The sequence below is a fragment of the Aythya ferina genome, assembly GCF_964211825.1.
Source record: "Aythya ferina genome assembly, chromosome: 13".
NCBI classification, from domain to species: Eukaryota; Metazoa; Chordata; class Aves; order Anseriformes; family Anatidae; genus Aythya; species Aythya ferina.
Window position 1 is genome coordinate 13,562,247 of NC_140311.1, and position 17,098 is coordinate 13,579,344.

The 17,098-nt window shown below is 41.4% G+C and overlaps 1 protein-coding gene across 5 annotated transcripts in view; it reads right to left on the minus strand.

Annotated features, from left to right (window-relative positions):
• TBC1D8B (TBC1 domain family member 8B) overlaps window positions 1-11,571 on the minus strand; it is a 35,359-nt gene extending 23,788 nt beyond the window's left edge. For 4 of the 5 annotated variants that reach the window (XR_014697617.1, XR_014697618.1, XR_014697619.1 and 1 more), the window contains exons 1-2: window positions 11,402-11,571; window positions 2,704-2,814 (exon numbers count right to left, since the gene is read on the minus strand). Coding sequence is in view for 2 of the 5 variants with exons in the window: in XM_084534754.1 (XP_084390880.1) it covers window positions 2,704-2,814; window positions 11,402-11,531 (241 nt within the window). In the remaining 3 variants the exon portion in view is untranslated. The remainder of the gene's footprint in view (window positions 1-2,703; window positions 2,815-11,401) is intronic. The other variant, XM_084534753.1, reaches the window with a different exon arrangement.
• Window positions 11,572-17,098: the final 5,527 nt, after the last annotated feature.

Sequence of the window (17,098 nt, forward strand, 5' to 3'; positions counted from 1 at the left end):
AAATTCAATGTTCCAAGAAAATAAATACTGCGTTATCAAACATCTTAGAGAGAAGCCGACTTTATTACGTTACTTTATTCACTTTATAGTGCTTTTAATCTAGGTTTCAGATAGCAATCGCTTACCATATGTCACTGCAATTTCATAGCAAAGAAAACCTATCTCACCCGAACTTCCCCAAAGTAGATTCGTGGTTTGTTTCAAATACAAAGGGAAACTCTTACCTACTAGATACTTGTACGATCTGTGAAATATTTATGATAATTCATCTTACTCTCTTCACTAACTCATATACAAGTTATGGAAGTGGTAACAGGCAGTAAAGCAGAGCTTGTGCTAATGAAACAACCTTTGTGGTCCTGCAAATTCAACAGTGGCAATTCCTTAGAAACAGGAGGTTGTTTCCATCCCATCAGATGGTGGGAAACAGGAAGAAGAAAACGGATGGGAAGAATTTATATAGGATTGAAGAAAGGGATTCTAGAATATAAGTAAGTTGGTTATTTTATCCTTCACAGGAATGCTCACAAATAAAGCCAGTACAATTGCATACTATCAATACCCCTAAGTAAGAAGGCAGAATTAACTATTTCTATTTTCTCAATTTACTTTGTAAAGAATAATTGAACAATTTTCAGTGGACTCCACAGAATTAAGGCTGCTATGGGAATGAACAGAAATTGTTCTAAATACAGGTAAATAGACTGTGCTACATATGCTGGATTTGCAATCACAAAGAAATGATATAAAGAGTAATTAACACAGCAATGAATTCAAAAGCTAATTCTTTTTCTCAGACTACACATGTGGAGCAATTATTTGAGTCAGAACAAGAATCAGAGGAACAGATGTGACACAATAAAGATGAAATTTTTAATAAACATTTAAATGCTTTAGGAGCACCATTTCAGACGCTTAACATGTAAAAGCAGGAAAGAAATGTAATCTCTTAATCTCTTCAATTTATTCACTTCACAGAAGGAATAACCTGCTTTCTAACACCAAGTACAATTACATTATGTAGCCTTTTGTTCTAAAGTATACTTACGTAGAATAGAATTTATATAAATCCAGTCCTAAAGTGAAGACTACACTTAATATTTTCCCAGGGGTCTTACATGATGCTTTTAGAATTCCCTACAGTGTATTTCCAATGTACTTATCAAAGTATTTTTTTTAATAGCCTGTCACCATTAGTTCTGACTTCAGAAGAAGTCAGAAATTTTTATTTACTGCCAATTCACAAACTGTTCAAATTCTATCAACTTTAATATGCTGCCCCTTTTAAGTGACATGTACTGAGTTCTATTAAATTGTTATTAAGCAGGTCTTTCACCAACTACTGCCCTTAAGATAAGTCCTTGCAGAACAAGAACAGATTCGCATTACAGCATGAAATGCGTTAACTACTGAACTACATATCTAAAAGGAGAAATCTGTATTTTGAAAGTAGCTAACTTTATTAAAAAAGATAGGAAAAGGCACATTTTCTCATTTAAGGTGAAGAAACAAAGATTTATAATAAAAGGATAGCAGCAAAATCCAATGTGACAATAGCATTGCACTTACTAGTAGAATTATATATGTACGTACATGTTTGCAGAACAGCACCTCCAAATTTTCCTACAAAGTTCATCTTTCATCACAGGCAACTAAAAAGAAGGCCTGGAGACCACTGAAATCTAACTGGCGTGGTTTTGTTTTTGTTTTTTTAAAGAACACAAATAATTTTTAAAAAAATGAAAGCTACAAAAAAATGAATATATATATATATATATATATATATATATATATATAAAAACTCCAATTCTATGTATTTTCAGAATTTTCAATAAGCCTAGGAAATGGATCAATTGTGACATTTACCATCAGATCATATGACTATTTTACTTTCAATGTAAAAACAAGACCATGCTAAGGAAGAAAAAACGATGCATGCAAAGAATTAAGCATCCGTTCAGCTTGTGGAATGAAAGTCTGTCTGGAGACTTACTATTTAAGCAGCCTGTATAAAGACTTCATTCTCAAGGGAAGCTGCAATATTAAAATAAAAAATACACACACTAGCAATAAGGATGCTTTATGAAAAATCACATACTCTGCACTCAAGGTCAATTTTCTTTTCCATTTCTTACTGCTTAATAACATAGCATAAAGAGAAAGAACTTCTTGCACTGAGAGCAGCAGATATGAGGAAGAATTCAGCTGCTACCATGACTGGGAACCCAGCTCATTTTTACAAACAAAGATAAAGTAGAAAAAAATCCAGATAAGCTATTCCTGTTATTCCTGTTATTCATACCTACAGCACACTTAGTACTCCGAAGTGTCAACTTATCCATATCATCCTGAACTGTGCCAAGTTACAGAGCTCCATCGCAGCTTACAAACTAAAAGATTGTGCCTCTGTTATTCTAAGAAAGCACCAAAGTGGTTTCTCGGTACTTCACAGACTGCTGCAGAAAAGGCAATCTGACATTATAATACGAAGACATATTCTGAAAAACTGGAACCATAAACTACTGCCAATCTCATTTCCAATCTCCTGAGAAACACTCTATCATTACCAAATATTTTTAAACCATTTAGATGCCATTGGAATGAATAATGATGTGAGAGAATTAACCCAACACAAAAATCAAGACCATTCTTTGTACCATGATTTTGCACTTTACAAACTCACTTCTAACTAATAATACATACCACATGCGATGGACCAGTAGACTTGTGAGTCTGGTGTCTGATGCAGGATGCGAAAAGGAGCCACTTTGGATGTCGAATCCAGCACTGCATCTAGCGTTCCCACAAGAAGACCTGTAACATTTAACAAAACATACACAGCCTGGTGAAACTAAGGTCTTGAAATGCACTCACCTTCTGTCTCCTTTCTTAGTGAACAGGAGCGCTACCCCAGTGACAAGGTATTCTCTAACAAACACTGAGAAATTAAGAAACACAAATGAGTAAAGCCAAAGTGCTCCTAGAGGAACCTTGTTGCGAGGTGGTGATACATTCATCCAGCAAAAGCCATTATAAACACAACCTGAGGATGAAGAAGGTCTGGAGATGACACCCATGGAAGTATGGAAGTAATAGCCATGCAGCATGGCAAACCAGAGAGTAACCTGAAAAGGAACACGGTAGTTCCCAGCCTTTAATAAGAACAAGCAGTAATTGAACTACCTTGTAATTAGTCATTTACTGTTGTTCTGTTTTACGGAGAAAGGAAACAGTTCTCAGAAAACCGCAATTCCATTTTGTCTGATTTATACAAATCCCACCCATTGTTTTTACACGAGAAAAATGTATCATACGTTCTGTACCTACAGAACTTCTGCTGCTCATTCCATACTCTAAGTACTGCCCTACAAAATGCCTGCCATTCTTTATCAACGCTCTATCAGAGGACTCCTACATTCAGTAGGGAACACTAAGATTTCATCCTACCATCCCATGCATCAGTATATTTCATAAGGCACATTATTCCATTATACATTATAATGTCAGATATAATGGCCATGTCACCTCCTTTCCACTAGAGATTGAATTAGCTCCTATTAAGCCCAGCTCAGATCAAAATACAGTAATTCCATTAATGAGACACACTTCAACTCTCACGACAAATGAGATACTCTCTTTCAAAAAAATTTCCTGAGAAAATGAGTATGCATTTTAGCTTGGCAGCCAAAATCATTCTTTCTGCTCAGTAATAAAAGTGTTAGACAGCTCAGAGACCTTAACAGTTGATTTTAAATCTAAGGATCGGAGAATTCCAAAAGGAGAAGAAAAATCCATACAGAAAAAAATATAAGCTTTTGGATCCTGATGCTCAAGTATTTTCATAAAAAAAAGTTTTACAAGTGACAAAAACACGGGCAACATAATCTTATGTTTCCTTCCTGTATTTCCTATGCTTGGCATCCTTCTAGCATCGCCGCCTAAATGGAAGGTTCAAATAAAGCAATGCTGCCAAAGAAATCACACACAGCCTTTAATCTCCTACAGAAGAAGTGAAAAGTAAGGCCTGCAAGTGAGGCAGCTACCCAAAGAGATGCTGTAAAGTGGATCATAGATGCAGAACTTTTCATTGAGAGTTGCTATTAGGGTAGAGAGCTTGTTTGCAAAGTTAGTACATCCCTTTATAGCTCCTCTAGGTATCCTTCCATGGAAACTGAAAGTTATCTTCTGATTCAGGCTTTAATATGCTATGGAAGCATTAGATTTAGATTACTACAACTGCGTCTCTCAAAAGTGATTTCAGAATTTTTAGGCTGGCTTCTGGTACCTTTCATTCCACTTTCCTGCCATTAATCCCATCTCAAGTGATGGGGAGGGTATTAAGGTATATAAGGGAGGGAGGATATATACAGTATTAACTGTGGGAATACAAGGAAGCAAAGTAAGGCAAAATTGAGAAATCTAGGCAGTCATCCTCAGAACATGTTTCCTAAGGATTCATTTTCAGCACAGAGCCTGTGTGACCTATCTCCCTGTGGCTATTCAAGTTGCAGAATGATTTTCCTTCTCTTAAAAAAAAAAAAAAAAGTGAATAATAAAAAAAAAAAAAAAAAAGCACAGAAAACCCACAGGCCAGTAAATTTGATCAAAAATACCACCTTGTAGTGTCTGCAGTTCATAGCCTGTAGCTTACTACAGTAAGTAGCATTTATTGTAGTTTCTAACCGAAGTCAGACATTGACTAGATAACATTCAGATCTGTACAAAGACCTTTGCCTTTCTGAATGAGTCAGAACACTGAGCTCATCTCAAAGATGGCTGTGCTTTAGCAGCTACTTTATCATCTTTTACAATTTTCCTGATTTAATTTTTGTACCAGGACATTAGTCACCATTTATGAGGTCGATGCAAGTGCTGAGCTTGAGCGAATGCTCACGACAGCGCACCAGACAGCGGCACTCCTCACTGCGCCCTAAGTTTCCGTCTGTGGGAAGGAAGGTCACTAGATTTGGACACAAACAGCTGCACCAGGCTGGGACTGGTCATTTCTGCAGGTACACTAGTCAATGCTGCTTCGTCCACGATACAGACCACAGGTTTGTGCTTCAGCTGATAACTACTCGGTACATTATGAGCTAATTTCACAGCTACAGGCACTGGCATAATTGCAAGGAACTGGCAGTTCCTTCTTCTTACCCTAGCCCTGAATGTGCTTTAAGTACGAGCTGTGAACTTTTCTGAATACTGTACTGTCAGTCAGGGTTTCCGTAACTGCAAGTTGTTGGGCAGTAAGCACCAGAGGAAGCACTCTCTTTATTTGCTATTTCCCGTGGGAAATCAAGAACCATGTCCACGCAGGCAAGCATGACCAATGCTGAGCGGTTTGCTGGCACTCTGCTGACCCCATTCTCACCAGCTTGCTGAAGAATGATTCATTTCCAGGGTTGCAGACAAGAAAAGATTTAGAAGTCACCTGTACAATGACAAGGATATTAATTGTAACATAGAGGAACAGAGAACAAGAGAATCAGCAACTGCTCAGCCCAGATACTAGCATTATCTCCATGAGGGATGCAAGGGGAAAAATCAGGCCCTATTTGCCAATTCCTTGCTAATGAAATGCAGCATACATCATTCTCTAACAAAAATCTTCAGAAGGTCATCTACACTCCCACCTCTGCTCTAAGCTAGACTTGCAGTGTCCAGTGGTGATTTCACCCACATCATCCTCTAGCCTCACGCAGGGAAGAACTTCAGCTCTAGATATGGAAGCTGATGCACATTCACAAGGAGAAAAGGTTCTGCTTTTGGAAAACATTTTTGATTTCAGAGTTACTTGTGTCAAACCACTACAAAATAACCTGGATACTTAAATAAATGGGGTAAAACACCCTACAAAATAATAAAAAAGGGCAAGGAAAATAGAATAGCTTTGAAATACGGAAGCATTACTTTCAAAAGTTTCTACAATACTCAGTTGACAGCATATGAACATTAGCTAACAGAATATCAGCAAATAGAAAGAGTCTCAGTAGTCCAAAGCAAACCTTCAGAGATGAGTGCAGATGGTTCAGTGGTACAATGAAGCAACGTACCAGAGCAGCAGCTCACGCGGCCTGTTTCCTGCAGTGACATGTACCAAAGCATATTAGCAATGAATTCTGCTCTCAGTTGTACCAATTTATGGCAATAAAGCCGATATACATGAAAATAACTGGCTGGCATTTTGCAGTTTGGGAGCAACACTACCTTGTTCTTCGGTATTTATTTCACCAAGTACATCAAGAGAGTACTACTGTTTGCTTTTCCTAAAAAGAGTGTTATTGTTCTGAAGCGAAGTTAGCACAAGCCTGTTTTCTCCTCTGCTGCCTAACAGCACCTCTGAGGTCAATAATTAATGATATTAGAAGTGGATCAGCCCATCTCCTGATTTACTACATTACTAGTGTTACTGGACATAAAATATTTATGAGTAGGAGCTCCTTACAGAGATACTCTGTTAGCACAACACTGGCCAGCCCCATATCCCTAAGGACTTTGAACAGCAGACACTTCCACATACTGCCAAGTACTCACTCTTCGTTTATTTACATTGAGAAATTTATTTACAAGGAGAAATGCTAGAAGTTGAGCAGGATGTCTGTATGATCCTGAGCTACCCGAACAGACTCAGTGGATCCCTCCCTGCAAGGGCACCTCACAGCAAGGAAGCCTGGAGCAACCTTAAAAGGGTTTTAAACAGCCACCTCCTGAAAACTAAAGTCTGTACATTTAGTAGAAATACAAACACAAATAAAAATCAATGAACTTTACAGGATTTTTTTATGTTATTTTTGTATCACAAAGTCAACCTCTTAGTAACTTGTGAATTAAAAAGGAAAATAAAACTTGAAGGCAATGCGATACCTAGACACAGCTGCAAGGAGTAACATCAACAGGAAATATACAAAGTATGTGAAATATACAGATTTACTACAAAACTGATTCCCGTTGCCCAAATATGTGAAGATGAATTCAAGTATGCCAACTACAATTTAAGCGGACTATATTCTTTGAGAAATCCCTCCTAAAAACCAGAAGGTGCAGGTCTGTAGAAAGCAAAGCTTTCAGAGCAGCACAGCACACCTTCTGCAAGGTCCCCAGGGGGAGTATCGGGGAAAAACATACACCAGGAGTGAGCTGTTGCCAAATTACAACACAGGAGACCCAAACTGCAAAGTCCTACTACTAGAACTACTTGCTTACAAAAGAAGGATAAAGCTTCATTCCAGGGTGGCAAACAGAGCACTCTGGCTCAGGAAATAAAAAAGTAAAGGCCCAGCTTTCGCTAAACAAACTAAGCCACAAATATAAGCCATGAAAAGCCGTTGGCTTGATATATTTGATTTAAAACACATGAATGCTAACTTGATAGCAAGGCCCTCTTTCCCATTTCTTTAAATTAAGCACAGAATTCTCTTTTTTTATTATTATTATTTAATTTCCTAAAGGAACTTGGTCTCATGACCAAGAAACCTCAGCTTAACCCAATGCTGAGCCTGGGCTGTGATGCAAATGTTCTTAGGTAACTGAGATGTCAAACAGGTTAGTTTAAGCCTGCAGTGTAAAAGATTTCATCTCTGTTTACAATAACTCACGTCCATCATGGTCAGCGGATGGCTCAGGTAAGACAATGGTAACTCATTAAACTAAGGTGTGTATTCAAGATCACACGTAAAAGTACTTGTGGCAATGGATATCCCTGAGAGCAGGGAAATTAAAAGCACAACTCAGAAAAGTAAGCATCGGTCTCCTTGGGGGGTCCACAGAAAAGCCTGGCAGATACCACAGCTCCTTGTCTTTGCTTCTGTACAGTTAAAAAGCTGTACAACATGGATATGAAGTCAATACACAATCAGAGCTAAATACAAAGCTGAGCAAAATCTGCAATATTGAAACAGCACAGCACCTTCTGCAGGGGCCAAGCAGAGGAAATGAACTTTAGCAACAGCCCTTTGCTCCCATGCCCAGTGGAGAGCACAAGTTTTGCCCCTCCAGGCTCAGAACCAACCCCTCCATTCTGCAGCAAGTCACAGCGCCTCCGTAACTGCTGGCAGTCTGACTTGATGCTTCCAAGGGTGCTTACTCCTGTGGCCCCAGGGTGCACTTGCTCCTCTAATTTGGAAAGTGAAAGTATTTGGGAAGTGACCAGAGTACACGCTGATCATTTTGCCACCTGCCATCCCCAGATGTAAAAACGCTCCGTGACAGAGCAGTATTATTTGTCTTGCAAAATATACACACTGAAAAATAATCTTTGCTGCAGCTGCTGAAATGAAAAACGCAGCATAGATCATTCCAGATCTTTATTCATCTAGCAAGTTTTCCTCTCAATTCCTATCACAGTGGAAAACCTGCAGCAAGCAAGCCAAACCAAAAGCTCCAGTCCGCTTAAACACTAGCAGGTATAAATGATTTCTACCATTTATTCTACTACTGTATACTTAGTGATTCCACAGCACAGAGCTTTAAGTTCTGAAACGCAAATTTCTTTGCTGCATAACAAGTCTGCTTACAGCTAAAGTCTCCTCTCCCATCCTGCTGTTCCTACCAAAATGAATTTCTGTGAGATCACCAGGTAGTTTTTTTAATTGGTCCAAGAGGAAAATCTATTGGAGACGAGGTCCTTGCCACTGATACCTACCACTCATAACACTTTCACATAGCTCCTTCTGACAGATGCCAGATAAAGAAAGTTTCCCCAGAACAAATACACAAGTCTAGCTGTGTCTCCCCTTCCTCCAAACTCCTGCCCCTGCAAATTAGCTAGCAATGATGCAGACAGCAAGCTACATCCTTTAAAAAGCAAGAATATCAGCAGGGGAATTCCACAGATTCAAGACAGCAATAATTGTTCCAGGAAAACTAGGACTCAAAGAGTCAGGACTTTTTCCTGCATTTGGGATCCCCCTTTCTTCAAGCACAGCACAAACAGCAAGCAGGGAAGATCAGTTCCAGCCGTGTACTTTATTGACAGGTGTCTTCCCTCTCACAGCTGCGTTCTACTCTGAAGCAGAAAAAGAAGTTAAAGCAATGGAAGCAGAAAACAAATAATTTGTTTTCTGACATTTCCAACACAGCCCAGCAAACCTGAGCAGATCACCCTTGGTGGCTCTGCAGAAAAATGAAGGAGCAGAGGACACAGCCACACGGCTGCGCTGCCAGACATACAACAACACATTTTGTGACTGTCTGCGGGCTGAGCTATCAGGAAATGGAACCAGCCCAACAGGTTACAGTATCTGTATCCTTAGGTGAGGTCTATGAAAGAAAAGAGAATGAAATGGAAAACCAGGCAGGGGCGTAACAGCAGAGAGAGACGAGGCTAAGCAAAACCAGCACAAAGCACTTCCATCCATTTCTACCCATGCTAGCCAACTAGCAACTACGTTGTGTGTAGTAGAGACAAGCCTCAGAGCTAACTCTGTCACCGAGGGATTACCAATTGGCCCTGCTGTGTCAGTGCAGAAGGGTCATACAAACACGTCCACGTGTGGTTTCCTTTATAAACCTAGGCCAGCACAGCAAATCCCAGCCTTCCTTCAGGTGTCTCTGCTGCTGTCTTTTTTCTCTGCTTGGTCTGCACCTGCTTTTGGTTGCTTCCTCAATACTCGCTCCCTTCCCTCCTCAAAGCCCTCCCTGCCAGGAACCCTTTCAGCTGCCTCCTCAGCCGGTCCCACTGCTGCTGCTCAAACCCCGCAGCAGGTCTCACCTTTCTTCCCAGCCCAGGGTTGAGGCACAGCCCCTCTACTCCTGCGAGACCTCACCCTGCGCTGCTGCTGTCTCCTTCACCGGGAACCCCCTGCCCCTCTGGCTGCTGGGCACCTCCACTCTTCCATCACACCTGCTGGAAAACGCTGCTCTGGAAAGCTAGAAAAAGGCTTCACTTGGCACATCCGTGATGATCTCATGAGATAATAGCTGTTCATTGGTGTTTTCCTGCTAAAGCAAGTGCTAATTTTCTTGAGTAACATACAGCAGTACAAAATTAAAACCTGACATAGCAAGTTGTGCTAGTTTATACCTAGGAGGCTTGAATATTTTTATACCTGCAAACACAAATCTAGCTATGTTATTTTCCAGTTCTCTTATCTTTCTTATTTCCAATTTTAATTCAATAACATTTTTGATTTTGTCCTCTGAAAAAAACACATACAGATAAAATCTGAATGAACCTCAAATAATGAGAGAAGTTACAGAAATACAATGTGCAACACCACACAAGAAGGCACCCTACTAGAACTCTCATTCAAGTGTTTTTCCATGCTGTAAAATGCCATTGAGGACAGAAGATAAGCAGTAGAAATCTCACCTTCAACAACAGCAGAAGGGCAATAGGAGGCCCCAGCTGTTTGCCAGCTGCAAGTCTACAAGGATGCTTTTAAATGAACACCTGATTCTAGGTCTCGTTTCGTTTTCATCACTGTTCTTACGTGAATTTCATCACACGGCCAGACAACCTTCGTACTGACTCAGCTGGCTTTGGTTTCCAAAGACACCAGAACAGAGAATGGCCAATCTAGCCTGACAACCACAAGTCTTCCAAGGCTGAAAAATATGACCCTTGGTTCTAAGTTGAAGCCTGACGTTACCTGGAATATCATGATACCCCTAAAAGGGAACCTGGGATTTTACAGTGATTTCTTTTTATGTTTTCCCTGTTCCCTGCAAGTGGGTCAGATGCCAACGAGGAATGCCCTTCCTCCAGCCAGGAGGGCTACTTCTACATAGGAAATTACATCAGCCAGACAAACTGATGTTGTTTTTTTTTTTTTCTGTTGGGCAGAATAAACCAATGTTTCAACAAGACAACTACGCCTTATGTTTAAAACACCTTACACTATGATGACACAGTTAGAGAGAGCCTAGAAAACCCAGACTCATGCAAAACGTTCAAGAACCATACCCTGGCTTTACCCTGGGGCATTTCTCCTTGAAGTGGCGATGACCGATGCCACCAGACCAGGCAGGAGCCAGCTGTAGCCTGAGCAGCTCCCCCACCACAGGGGGCTCAGTGGCAGCGGGGGTCCCTGCAGCCACACAGCCGGTAATTAAAAACACAAACTCTGGTCCATACCTCCAGTTCTCATGAAACAAAGTTTATTATACTGGGGTCAGCGCCCTGTCAGCTTCTGGTCAGCTGCCCCTGAGACACTCTACCACATCGCACGCTTATTTTTTATTTTTTTTTTTACATTTTAAATGCGAGCTCAGAAGCACCCAAGCAGCTCGCCTCCGAGGCGGATCTGCCGGCCCCTCACAGCGCTGCCAGCACGGGGGGCACCCAGCAGGCCCCGCACCGAGCCCCAGGCATTTCGCCCACCCTTCCCTCCCCCTTTTTTTCCCCTTTTTTCCCCTCCCCACAGGACTCTCCCCTCACCCCCCCCCCGTTGCAGGGCAGTACCTGCCAGCCCGCCGCCGCCCTCCTCGCCGTAGCCCCGCCGCCTCTGCAGCACGAAGTACTGGTTGGAGCGCTCCAGCACCCACAGCTTGAGGGCGTTTTTCAGCAGCACCTCCTCGGGCTTCAGCCACATCTCGGCGGCCCCTCACTGCACCCCCCCGTCGCCGCCGCCGCCCATGCCCGCCGCCTTCCCGGCCTCCCGCTCCCACGTCCACAGCCCGGCTGCCAAGCGCCACCGCCGCCCCCCGAGGCACGCTGGGAGTTGTAGTTCTCGCGGCAGCCCCGCCGCCCGGCGCCGGCGACTGAGGGACTACAACTCCCGTCGGGCAGTGCGTGGCTGCCCGCCTCCTCGGCTGCTGTGGCGGCAGCCTGACGGGCCGTTAGGGAGGTTGGCGGGAGGGCGGCGGCGACTCGCCTCACGGGGCAGGAGCTCGTCCCCCTACGGTCTTCACGAAGGGATTTTTCTTTTTATTTCCCTCACACCACCCAAAGAAGTCCATTAGAAATGTTGGCCAAACACTCATCGCCAAAGAACATGGCTTATAATCTATTTATTTTTAGCACTTGTGCTTGTTTTCCAGTCAGCACCAAGCCTTCCACCACAAGACACGCACTGCCAGCCTGCCATGCAGCCCTGACCGCTGCCCTCCACACGCCCTGTCACACCACCCACGGGTGTCACCTCCCAGCTGCCGTGTCACACCAGCAGTAGACATATGGCCAATGCTGTCTATTTACACACCACATTATAAAACAAGACAGCCTGCCTCCTCACTTCTATCACCCAACAAGATTAAGAGCTATTGTGGTGTTGACATTTTGGTTGCCTTAACAACAGTTTGACTCGGGGGCTTTGTATTTTTGTGATTCGTCTGAAACAACTTTATCATTCATTCTCATGGAGTAGTTCTTCAGATCATCTACACACTGACTTTACCCATTGTTCTGAGATAGAATAAATCAATCTAGCCTGGTAGCGAGCGAAACACCTCCCCAGGAAGCCCCAACCACAGCTACCAAGTCCTCTCATTAGTTAGCTCTCTCTTCTGGTGTTTCTTCACCAGTCTCTTCACAACCTTGTCAGAAGAACCATAGCTCTCTCCCTGTGGCATTACACGTGATAACACTGCTTCCTAAATGGTATCTTCTGGTGCTGGCCATAAACAAACAAAGTTTAGGGGAGTAGAAGGCTGTTGTCTCTCTTCCAGATTGCTGATGCTGAGGAATTTTCGGAGGCTTCTGCTAAAGATATCTCAAAGTGTGAAAGATTCACTCCTGCTCTTTATTCCTGACAGATTCTATCACTTGGTACAAAGTAGGTCATTCCCATTTCCCAGAAACTTCTCTGCAGTTTGTTGCCCTGTCAGAGCCTTCCTTTAGTGCTCTTTCTAGCATTATTGACCTTCCTATGATTTTCCAAGAGTAGTGCTTTATTGATTGTGTATCATATGAAACATCCAGTATGCATTTGTTTAAACTCAGCCTCCACTTTGAACTCTTCTAAAAAAAGAATTATGCACATTGTGCACTAACAACAGATTTCAGACTTGGCACTTCTTTGCTTTATCCTTTGTTTCCTTCAGCCTCTTCAGCAGTCCCAAATGTACTCCGTGTCGTATAGAGCTTCTGCTAGCCACCGGTCTCTCTGTGAGCACAGGCACAGTGAGATTTTGCCAAGCACTCACAGAAAGATGTTTGGCAATGCCTGGCCACTTCCAAACGCATAAGGAACTACTGATCCAGCAGCACCAGGGTGGAAGCAGCACCAAGCATGCAGTCACATTTACTTCACTAGAAGTTTCAAAACTGGATGAACTGCACTGCTATAAGACATTTTTTCTTCCAGTCACTCATTACACCATTGCAAGCCAACTCCAGTATTAAGCAGATTTACCTTTGGGACTGAATATAGATTGAATTAATACTACTATATTATTTTACCTGTTTTTATAATAGAGTAGGAAACAACAAATTTCTGCTGCTCTACATTTACTACACTGGAAAAATGAATTAAAAGTCATCAGCCAACATGTGGTAACTGATGTAGATAAAACATTAATGAAACAGGGCAAACAATTAAGATATACCAGCATACTGTTCTCCATGAGGCAGTCTCCTAAATCCCCCCATCTGAAGTAACAGACATGAGTGGGTTCCTGTGGGTGAGCTGTTGCTGTGGCAGCTCCCGGAGATATACCAAAACTGACAGCGATTCCTACACAGATGCTGCTTTTCTAAGAGTATTCCCTGAGGGAGTATTTACCATTTAATTTTCCCCAATTAGCCAAGCCCTTGGATAGGAAATACTTATTTAGGATCTGACACAGGTCTTCTAATGCTGATGCTAATTTTAAGGAGAGAAGCCCTTGGCATTTCCTACCTAGAACTTGGCTGTTGGCATCTTGCACATGCTAGACGTGTTAGGACATATGCTGCTTTCTATGTAAAATTCAAACTTTTTATTCAGATTAAAAATTTAACAATAAAGCTGCTGCTTGGAAAATGCTTTGTTTTCCTCTCCATTGGTTCAAGGTCTTGAATGTCTTCCTTTTTTCCAATTCCCTCAGGCACTGGATTCTTAACCAAATACAATTAAGATGCAAAGAGAGATGAATTTATTTATAGACACTTAAATTCTGTCTTAATCACAGCACAATCATCCTACAGTCTAATCAATGCATTCCACAGCAAGAGAGATCCATTTAGTGCTGCGGATTTTTTCTTTCACTGCATTAAAGACCTCCTGAAAATGGCAAATGATTTCCCTTCAGTAACTGCAGCCAGGAGTATATAAATAGATAAATAGCTACATAAATAGATTTTGGCTTCACTTTATAACCACCAGTTTAACAAACAATGTAGAGAACTACATAGCTGTTAATTCACTGTGGGTGAACTTCACGGTTTGGTTTCAAGTTTCCCTTAGAGCCAAAATGAAATTGCCAAAACCAAAAAATTTCCTTTCATCTACTCCAAAATGCCGACCATTACAACTCTGAGGGAGTTCAACGCTGTTCAGATCTATGCAGGAAAGACATTGATCTAAACCTGGGTGAAAAGGCAGGGCTAGCTTCTGACCTGGTATACATTAAACACTGAATAAAATTTCATTAAATCAAACAGACAAGGTAGATGCATGTAATTTTTCTGTCCAACTGTTAGGTCACTTGACAAGCACAGATCTTTCCAACTATAGAGTGAGATGGACTAAATCTCTCCATTTTACGGGAAATCCAACTGCTCTCTTGACTCACACTCAATTCATATACCTGTAGTCCCTCAATCCACAAGGCCGCCTTTTCCCTTAAGCAAAAACTCAGTTATGACTACATTTCTATAGCGACATCTGATTTTTTTCCTTGATATGAGAAAAATCTTTAGAATTTTGCATTTACAATAAAATCCCACTGTTTTGAAGTCTGTTTTACAAGAAAGCATGGTAATACAGCATCTGGCAACAAGACTTTCCCTCCTAAAGGGATAAAAAATATTGCCCCATCTCACTTTAAGAACCTGAGGCATTTATGTGTCTAGATCAGAGCTTTCCTGGGGGAGAAAGATAAGTGACAGCAGTGAGTAAACATGCTAGATGACGTTTGAACCTGTTCTGCTTTCTCTTTAGGGACAGAACAATTGAGATGTCTGTGACTCAATGGAAACAGAGTCAAAAGAGGCATTCATTTTTAACAACTGTTACCCCTTGTGGGCACATCATTTTTAGCATCTTACATGCAAACGTTAGTACATGTAGCAAAACATCAAAACTACTGCAAAATAACAACAAACTTGCATTGTTTTTCAGGAACAACCCTATCCTCAGGCACACTCCTCTTTGCATCTTGCTTAAAGGAGTCTATTATGTCACAACACACATATATATGTATATGTACACAGAACCAACCATAGCATCACAAAAAAAATTAAAAAAATGTGTTGCACAGTGCTCTAAGCAAAGCCAGCCAAAGACAGATCCTATCCACAGAAACTTGAAAATGAAGTGCAACTTCAGAATTTCTTTAAAGCAGCAATAACTGTAGTAACGTTCTCCAGGGGAAAACCTCTTCAGAATTTAGTGAATAAGAAAAAGTTTTTTCAAAATGAGATAGCAACAGACCTGAGCTCACTGTAATAGTGTGTGAAATTTGCACACTCTCATTTTAAAACAAACTCCTCTGTGGCAAATATTTACAAACAGAATCCGCATGTGGCAGGCTCTCAGGTTAATATGCAAAACCAGAAAAGCATTTAATTCTTTGGCCTAGCAGCTCAAATACTGTCCAGATACAAACGCTGCTCTTACTCCCTTGATAGTACTTCACATTTGATCCAAGAATCTTTGAAATTTTTCTAAATAGTAGTGTAGGTACCTTGAGCTCTGAGTAAATTCACATCTTTACAGATGTGTCTACAGCATCTGATCCTATCTTAGCATGAGTTGAGTTCACTGGTGTTCTGCTGCTGCATCCCTCCATACTCCACACTCCTTGAGAAAATGCAGTGGATCCACCTTACCCTTGGATTTACCCTTAGAAACACCAGGACTAGAAGAAATGCAGGTTTATTGCTGAAGAGACAGTAAGTAGAAAAGCTGGAATTCTACCAGCAAAGCAACTCAGATGCATCAGATCAATAGGATCAGAACAAAAAAATGCCAGAGCACCTCTCAATACATTGAGTTGGTCTGAATTCCCTTCCCATCTTTTTGCTAATGATGGTTTGTTTGAAGGTTGAATCTTTTTTTCCAATTAAACCCAAGACTGGCAGATGATTTCATAACATAATATCATCATGAGACTATTATAGTTTACACACCATACATTTATAAAAGCTTTTTGAAATTAAAATGAAATTAAGCATTCAGGAGGCGTATTCACAGCTTGCCAGCTCCCTTCTCTGTCCTACATTTCAGAGGTAGAATAGGAAGATGGTCACAGCCATCAGCAAGATATAGTTTCAGCAGGAAGTCAGATTATACTTAGGTTTACTGACTGAGTCCATAACCAGTCAATGCTTCCATTTGATGTGGAAGTTTGCAAAACAGAGCAGTGGTCAATTTGGATGGGCAGCATTTCTGTACTTCTGTGTAGTCACACCATTACCTTAACCCTGAACTGAGAAGTACTATGCTGTACCTACAACTAAACTAGACATGGAAATTGTTCTGTACTAGGAAGCCAAATGTAGCAAATATCTGTCAAAAGGCACTCAATTATTTTTAAAATGCTTTGTAAGACAAAGAGCAATAACTTAAGTAAGGGTGGGAATGCTGATCAACCAGACAGGAAAGTGAGATGCAAACAATCTGAAGAATTTGAGTAAGACTGCCTTGTGCTGATCCATGCACAAACAAGTAGTTCAGAACTACATCAAGCAGCTCAGCAAACAAAGCTGTGGCAGGCATAGGGAGTCTCAAACACAAGAAGAGGATAGAATTCAAGACAACATGCCCTTTGTGTTACCCCCACCCTGCCAGCACACCCACCTCTTGGCTATTTAACTTCGAGGGCCTGTCCTAACATGCTTGTTGTTCTTGTATATTGAGTACTGGGCTCAAAGCCCCTCAGCAAAATTTTAATCCATGTAATGGAAGCATCCTACACATAATTAGCACTCCTTATTCCAAATAGTTTGAACAAGCACTGGTGCTTTTTGGCCTCGCAACAGCAGATCAGTTTCAGGATTTAGTGTCAGACAAACAGG